The 8,650-nt window shown below is 40.5% G+C and overlaps 1 protein-coding gene across 1 annotated transcript; it reads left to right on the top strand.

Moving 5' to 3' along the window:
• The first annotated feature begins 5,276 nt into the window (after positions 1-5,276).
• Positions 5,277-6,542, top strand: LOC123753661 (110 kDa antigen-like). Its single transcript, XM_069335665.1, has 2 exons — positions 5,277-5,376; positions 6,079-6,542. The coding sequence occupies exons 1-2, from the start codon at positions 5,277-5,279 to the stop codon at positions 6,540-6,542; spliced, it is 564 nt and encodes a 187-aa protein (XP_069191766.1).
• The last annotated feature ends 2,108 nt before the right edge of the window (positions 6,543-8,650 follow it).

The following is an 8,650-nucleotide window of genomic DNA, read 5'->3' as shown; positions in this document are numbered from 1 at the left end:
TAGATATAAAATCGGAGATGCGTAAGTTCTATTCAGTTGTGTATTTGTGAACTAAAGTCTTTGAAAATGTAATAAGTTTTACGAAACGCGCTCGTGTCGCGTCAGACTAGAAATAAAAATGAATTTTGGAGAATTGATTTTTGATTTACCTCCAACAGTGAAAAGAAATGTACGAAAGATTGAGAAAATTCGTGTTAGAATTATTAGTCTTACTTTTTCGGTCATATTTAATAATATATGTCTACAGGAAAGACTGCTACCAAAATATACTAATATATATATATATATATATATATATATATATATATATATATATATATATATATATATATATATATATATATATATATATATATATATATATATATATATATATATATATATATATATATATATATATATATATATATATATATATATAAGCAATCCAGCTGGGATTGTATATATATAAGCAATCCAGCATATATATATATATATATATATATATATATATATATATATATATATATATATATATATATATATATATATGTATATATATATATATATATATATATATATATATATATATATATATATATATATATATATATATATATATATATATATACATATATATATATGTATATATCTTCATATATATATATATATATATATCTTCAGAGACGCTTGGTGCCTGGGGTAAAAGTGCTGCTAGCTTTTTAAAGGAGTTGGGGTCTAAGCTAATCGAAACAACTAGAGACCCCAGAGCTGCCAGTTTTCTTTTTCAGCGCCTTAGTGTGGCAATCCAGAGAGGAAATGCTCACTGCATCCATGGTTCGTGCCCGCCATCTGAGGAGCTGGAGGAGCTATTCAACTTATGACAAGCAGCCTTGTACCCTGTATGTAATCAATATTGTAACTTTTTTTGTGTAATGACATTTTCAAATAAAGTTAGATAAATATACACACTTAACAAAAGAATAGGGGTGGTAGGAGAAGAAAATATCAAAGTGTTCAGTGAGGATCCAAAAGGTCTTCTCTGAGTACTCTTTATTTTCTTCTCTGAGGCTATGGGTCCCTACATTTGCACCAGAGGTGGTACCCCTTCTAGGTTTTAATAAAAAAAAAAAAAATATATATATATATATATATATATATATATATATAAGCAATCCAGCTGGGATCACCCCATTGCCGACCAAGAAGCTAGAAGCGACTTTGCTAGAAGCTGCTACACCACCACATGACACTGCCCGACTTTGAGCTGTAGCAGCTCCCCATGCAGGAGATTTCCTGTTAGCAACCCAAATGTCCGCAACCGGCACCCGTCTCACACCGCAGGCCCTCCGAATTGCCGTGGCTCTCCACCTCGCTGCCCCAATCCACACCGAATACAGGTGTATTTACGACGAGGCAGAGGCCAACAGATACGGACGGCATGGTCTTCTCTGCCAAAGGACAGGAGGATAGCATGCAAGACACGGCGAGGTCAATGAAATTATTAAGAGAAGCCTTACCACAGCCGGTTGTCCAGCAGAGAGAGAGCCCTGTTACCTAATGTCCCGCAACTCTGATGAGCCTGTCGGTCGTACAGACGGAATCACGGTGAACCCCTGGAAGAATGGTAGACAGTTGGTGTGGGACTACACTTGCGTTTCAACTTCAGCCAATACCTATTTTGACTTCAGTGCTACACAAGCAGGAGGAGCTGCTAATCACCGGGAAGCAGCCAAATCACGTAAATACAGAGACCTTGAGCACCACTACAATTTTGTCCCCATTGCCTCAGAGACACTTGGTGCCTGGGGTAAAAGTGCTGCTAGCTTTTTGAAGGAGATGGGGTCTAAGCTAATCGTAACAATTAGAGACCCTAGAGCTGCCAGTTTTCTTTTTCAGCGCCTTAGTGTTGCAATCCATAGAGGAAATGCTCACTGCATCCATGGTTCTTACCCGCCATCTGAAGAGCTGGAGGAGCTGTTCAACTTGTGACAAGCAGCCTTGTACCCTGCATGTAATCAATATTGTAACTTTTTTGTGTAATGACATTTTCAAATAAAGATTGATAAATATACACACATACCAAAAGAATAGGGGTGGTAGGAGAAGAAGATATCAGTGTTCAGTGAAGATCCACAAGGTCTTCTCTGAGTACCTTTTATTTTCTTCTCCGAGGCTATGGGTCCTTACACATGCACCAGAGGTGGTACCCCTTCTAGGTATATATATATATATATATATATATATATATATATATATATATATATATATATATATATATATATATATATATATATATATATATATATGTTGTACCTAGTAGCCAGAACGTCATACTCGGCCAGCTATGCAAGGCCCGATTTGCCTAATAAGCCAAGTTTTCCTGAATTATTATATTTTCTCTAATTTTTTCCTATGAAATGATAAAGCTACCCATTTCATTATGTATGAGTTCAATTTTTTTATTGGAGTTAAAATTAAGGTAAGTATATGACCGAACCTAACCAACCTTACCTAACCTAACCTAACCTAACCTATCTTTATAGGTTAGGTTAGGTTAGGTAGCCGAAAAAGTTAGGTTAGGTTAGGTTAGGTACCTGGTTGATACCTGGTTGATGGGGTTCTAGGAGTTCTTCTACTCCCCAAGCCCAGCCCGAGGCCAGGCTTGACTTGTGATAGTTTGGTCCACTAGGCTGTTGCTTGGAGCGGCCCGCAGGTCCACATACCCACCACAGCCCGGTTGGTCCGGCACTCCTTGGAGGAATAAATCTAGTTTCCTCTTGAAAATGTCCACAGTTGTTCCGGCAATATTTCTTATGCTTGCTGGGAGGACGAAGAACAACCGCGGACCGCTGATGTTTATACAGTGTTCTCTGATTGTGCCTATGGCACCTCTGCTCTTCACTGGTTCTATTCTACATTTTCTTCCATATCGTTCACTCCAGTACGTTGTTATTTTACTGTGTAGATTTGGTACTTGGCCCTCCAGTATCTTCCAGGTATATATTATTTGATATCTCTCTCGTCTTCTTTCTAGTGAGTACATTTGGAGGGCTTTGAGACGATCCCAATAATTTAGGTGCTTTGTTGCGTCTATGCGTGCCGTATATGTTCTCTGTATTCCCTCTATTTCAGCAATCTCTCCTGCTCTGAAGGGGAAAGTGAGTACTGAGCAGTACTCAAGACGGGACAACACAAGTGACTTGAAGAGTACAACTATTGTGATGGGATCCCTGGATTTGAAAGTTCTCGTAATCCATCCTATCATTTTTCTGGCTGTCGCAATATTTGCTTGGTTATGCTCCTTAAACGTTAGGTCGTCAGACATTATTATGTAATTATTATGTTAGTACCTCTGTACTGCCTCAAGAAACATTACTAACCGAGGCCTCTGACTTGCCTCGAGAAACATTACACACTGAGGTTTCTCAACTGCCTCAAGAAACATTAAAAACTGAGGCCTCTGAAGTGCCTCAAGAAACATTACAAACCGAGGCCTCTGACTTGCCTCAAGAAACATTACACTGAGGTTCCCGAACTGCCTCATGAAACAATAAAAACTTAGGCCTCTGAAGTGCCTCAAGAAACATTGCAAACTAAGGCCTCTGAACTGCCTCAAGAAAAATTACAAACAGAGGCCTTTGAACTGCCTCAGGAAACATTACAAACTGAGGCCTTTGAACTACCTCAGGAAGCATTACAAACCGAGACCTCTGAACTGCCACAAGAAACATTACAAACTGAGACCTATGAACTGCCTCAAGAAACATTACAAGCTTTGGCCTCGGAACTGCCTCAAGAAACATTACAATCTTTGGCCTCTGAACTGCCTCAAGAAACATTACATACCGAGGCCTCTGAACTGCTTCAAGTATCATTACAAACTGAGGCCTCGGAACTGCCTCACCAAAAATTACAAACTGAGGCCTCTGAACTGCCTCAAGAAACATTAACAACTGAGGCATCTGAAATGCCTCAAGAAACATTACAAACTGAGACCTCTGAACTGCCTCAAGAAACATTAACAACTGAGGCCTCTGAACTGCCTCAAGAAACAGCTACAGATAGACAACATTAACACCAGTAATAAAAATGATGGCAAGTTTCTTGGTCTATTCCTAGAGAAGAGACTCAACTTCAGCACCCACATTCAACACATAACTAAGAAAACCTCTAAGACTATTGCTATACTCTCTAAAAAAAGATATTATGTTCCTAACTCTGCTCTTCTCTCACTATATTATACACTAATCTACCACTATCTTAATTATGGTGTCTGTGCATGGGGGTCTACCACTGCAAACCACCTTAAGCCCATCATCACCCAGCAAAAATCTGCTATCAGTATAATAACTAACTCTGCTTTCAGACAACACTCAGCTCCATTGTTTAAATTCCTAACCTTGCTAAATATTAACTCCCTCCACACATTCTCTTGTGTCAACTACATTTACAAAACCCTGTTATTAAATGCAAACCATGCTCTGAAACTCTCCCTGGACAGATGTAATAGGACCCATTATCACCACACCAGAAATAAATATCTCTTTGATATCCCCAGGGTCAAACTTAATCTGTGTAAACACTTTATGCTAATTAAGGGACCTAGTCTATGGAACTCACTCCCTAGTGAATTGAAAAGCTATCAAACTTTTGCCTTATTTAGAAGATAACCAAAATGTACCTAATTTCATCTTCTTAGTTTCCTACACTGAGCTTTAAATTTGCTCTGTACCTAGTGATACCCAATCTCCCAATTTTCATGTACTTAACCCAAACAACCTTATCATTGTGTTCATTGCTGTCTTCTTTTATGTGCTAGCCATATGCTGTATTGTGCCTACCAATTTTTGTCAACTACCATTCAAGCTGTCATTGCATTCAATCTGAGCTACCTATGTGCTTTAAAATACCTACAATTTTCACTCATTTTTTTCTTGCCTTGTAACTGTTATCATTTTTGAAAAATTTTGCAAGTATTTACCTACTTAAATTTTCTTTGATTAAGGACCTGCTCGAAACGCTAAGCGTACTAGTGGCTTTACAATATTGCAATTACCATTTTATGTATCCTCACAATCAAAATGTACCTTCTTGTATATACATAAATAAATAATTCAATAAATAAAACATTACAAACCGGGGCCTCTGAATTGCCTCAAGAAACATTAATACATGAGGCCTCTGAACTGCCTCAAGAAACTTTACAAACCGAGGCCTCTGAACTGCCTCAAGAAACATTAACAACTGAGGCCTTTGAACTGCCTCATGAAACATTACAAACCGGGGCCTCTGAAATGTCTCAAGAAACATTAAAAATTGAGGCCTCTGAACTGACTCAAGAGGCATTACAAACTGAGGACTCTGAACTTCCTGGGAGTTCCTTTCTGGGAGCCGGTCGGCCGAGCGGACAGCACGCGGGACTTGTGATCCTGTGGTCCTGGGTTCGATCCCAGGCGCCGGCGAGAAACAATGGGCAGAGTTTCTTTCACCCTATGCCCCTGTTACCTAGCAGTAAAATAGGTACCTGGGTGTTAGTCAGCTGTCACTGGCTGCTTCCTGGGGGTGGAGGCCTGGTCGAGGACCGGGCCGCGGGGACACTAAAAAGCCCCGAAATCACCTCAAGATAACCTCAAGATAACCTTCCTCAAAAAACATGACAAACCGAGACCTCTGAACTGCGTCAAGAAACATTTCATACCGAGGCCTGTGAATTGCCTCAAGAAACAAAACAAACTGAGACCTCTGAACTGCTTCAAAAAACATTAACAACTGAGGCCTCTGAACTGCCTCAAGAAACATAAAAAACTGAGGCCTCCGAACTGCCTCAAGAAACAATAAAAACTGAGGCCCCTGAACTGCCTCAAGAAACATTAACAACCGAGTTCTCTGAACTGCCTCAAGAAACATTACAAACTGAGACCTATGAACTGCCTCGAGAAACATTAACAACTGAGGCCTCTGAACTGCCTAGAGAATTATTACGGACCAGGGCCTCGGAACTGCCTCAAGAAACATTAAAAACTGAGGCCTCTGAACTGACTCAAAAAACATTACAAACTGAGTCTTTTGAACTGTTTCAAGAAACATTATAAACAGAGACCTCTGAACTGCCTCAAGAAACATTACAAACCGAGGCCTGTGAACTGCCTCAAGAAACATTACAAACTGAGGCCTCTGAACAGCCTCAAAAAACATTACAAACTGAAACCTCTGTACTGCCTCAAGAAACATTAACAACTGAGGCCTCTGAACTGCCTCTAGAAACATTAACACCTGAGTTCCCTGAGCTGCCTCAAGAAACATTACAAACTGAGACCTTTGAACTGCCTCGAGAAACATTAACAACAGAGGCCTCTGAACTGTCTAAGGAATTATTACAAACCAGGGCCTCTGAACTGCCTCAAGAAACATTAACAACCGAGTTCTCTGAGCTGCCTCAAGAAACATTACAAACTAAGACCTTTGAACTGCCTCGAGAAACATTAACAACTGAGGACTCTGAACTATCTAAAGAATTATTACAAACCAGGGCCTCTGAACTGCCTGAAGAAACATTATAAACTGAGGCCTCTGAACTGACTCAAAAAACATTACAAACTGAGGCTTTTTACAGAAACATGTCTATTGTTACATGTTACAGAAACATGTCTACAGAAACATTACAAACTGAGACCTTTGAACTGCCTCGAGAAACATTAACTACTGAGGCCTCTGAACGTCATTCGTATACGTACACGTCGTATACGTCATTCTTAAAAAAGACGAATATCTGGCGAAAATGATCCTCATACTCTCTGACCAAACTAAATTCCAAAAGGTAACGATGGACACTACAGCCGAATTGAAAGCAAAGATCAACAAATTGATCGAAACTGTGAACGCCAAGAAATCCGGACTCCACCTGCCAAAGATTATTGGGGAATATAAACCTGGATACGTGTATGGAAATGTCAAGACACATAAGCCAGGAAACCCACTTCGGCCAATCATCAGCTAGATACCCACACCCACGTACAGACTGGCGAAACGACTCAACGGCTTGCTGACTCCTTATGTTCCTTGCGCCTTCAGCCTGAAGTCTCCAAAGGAATTTTTTGACTTACTGCGGGGAACACGGGCCACAGGGATATGAGCCTCGGTGGACGTAGAATCACTGTTTACCAACGTACCTGTTGACGAGACAATCGGGATGATAGCCGACAGAGTGTATCGTGATCCGGCCTATACTCCTCTTGACATACTAGAAAATATTCTAAGGAAACTACTCCAATCTTGTAATAAAGAGGTACCCTTCTTGAGCCCAGATGGGCACATTAATAAGCTAGTAGATGGGGTCGCCATGGGTTCTTCCCTAGGTTTTCTGTTTGTGAACTTCTACATGGGTAAAATCGAGCAAAAAGTCTTAGTTGACATGAACTTTAAACCGGCCATATACTGCAGGTATGTTGACGACATTTTTACACAGGTACCTGATGTCAGACATCTGCAGGAGCTGAAGGAGGCATTTGAGCAGAATTCTGTGTTGTGTTTCACTTACGAGATGGAGAAGGATGGGAAGCTGCCCTTTCTAGATGTAACAGTCATGGAAAGGAGCGGAGGTTTCCACACTGCAGTCTACACTAAGGAAACAAACATCGGAATGTGCCTCAATGCCAACAGTGACTGCCCAGACAGGTACAAGAGGAGTGTTGTTAACACTTATGTCGACCGTGCTCTCAGCCACAGCTCAGAATGGAAGCAAGTCGACGAAGAACTTTGTAGGGTAAGGCAGGTCCTAGTCAACATCGGCTTCTCCAATGGTTTCGTTGAAGACATCGTAAGAAGGAAAGTGAAACGCCATGCAACCTCTGAAGAGACAACTAACACAACACCTATACACACTATTAGACTATTTTACAGGAACTTCTTTTCCACAGCTCATAAAACAGAGCAAATGGTCCTGAAAGATATTGTCAATAGAAACGTTATCCCTAGAGACAAAAATCAGAAGATACAACTGACGATTTACTATAAAACCAAGAAAACGGCCAGCCTACTCATGAGAAACTCTCCAGACACAAAGCAGAACGCTTTAAAAGAGACCAACGTCTGCAAGGTTCAGGAAGCCATCTCTTGGTCGTGGAATTGCCATAGGTCCCCCATATAACGTTGTTAGTTTCTTGATAATCCTTGTTTCAGTGCTGAGGTGATGTCGGTCTGTGAGGATGTCAAGGTGTTGTTCAATGTTGTTCCTCCATATAAAAACGTTATATGGAGGACCTATGGCAATTCCACGACCAAGAGATGGCTTCCTGAACCTTGCAGGAATTAACCTCACTGAGGACCAAGTCACTCTCCTAAATCTGGGTATAAACTGTCACGTTATGTCCAGACCGAGTGAGATGGCCCGGAAAGTGGAGTTGGAAATTCTGTTGGACGACATATTCGACCTCGAGACACAAAAGAAGGTCACTACCAAAGATACCTTACAAGCAGAACTTATTGCGGAAGGAGGAAAGAATCGAGGCAATTACAGAAGCACAATACTGTCCCCCGAGCTCAAAGCGGCAGCTAAAAGCCTTCGTGAGAACAAGGAGATAGTTGTCAGGAGAGGTGACAAGTCGCCAATATACGTCATTCTTAAAAAAGACGAATATCTGGCGAAAATGAACCTCATACTCTCTGACCA

This window comes from Procambarus clarkii, chromosome 34, assembly GCF_040958095.1.
Source record: "Procambarus clarkii isolate CNS0578487 chromosome 34, FALCON_Pclarkii_2.0, whole genome shotgun sequence".
NCBI lineage: Eukaryota > Metazoa > Arthropoda > Malacostraca > Decapoda > Cambaridae > Procambarus > Procambarus clarkii.
Note: the sequence above shows the minus strand (reverse complement) of the source record. Positions and strands in the feature narration are given on the sequence as shown.

Coding starts and splice junctions, on each gene's coding strand:
- LOC123753661 (XM_069335665.1), top strand. CDS start 5,277: ATGTCTCAAGAAACATTAAAAATTGAGGCCTCTGAACTGACTCAAGAG. Junction 5,377..6,078: donor GAGTTCCTTTCTGGGAGCCG/GTCGGCCGAGCG, acceptor CATTATAAACAG/AGACCTCTGAACTGCCTCAA.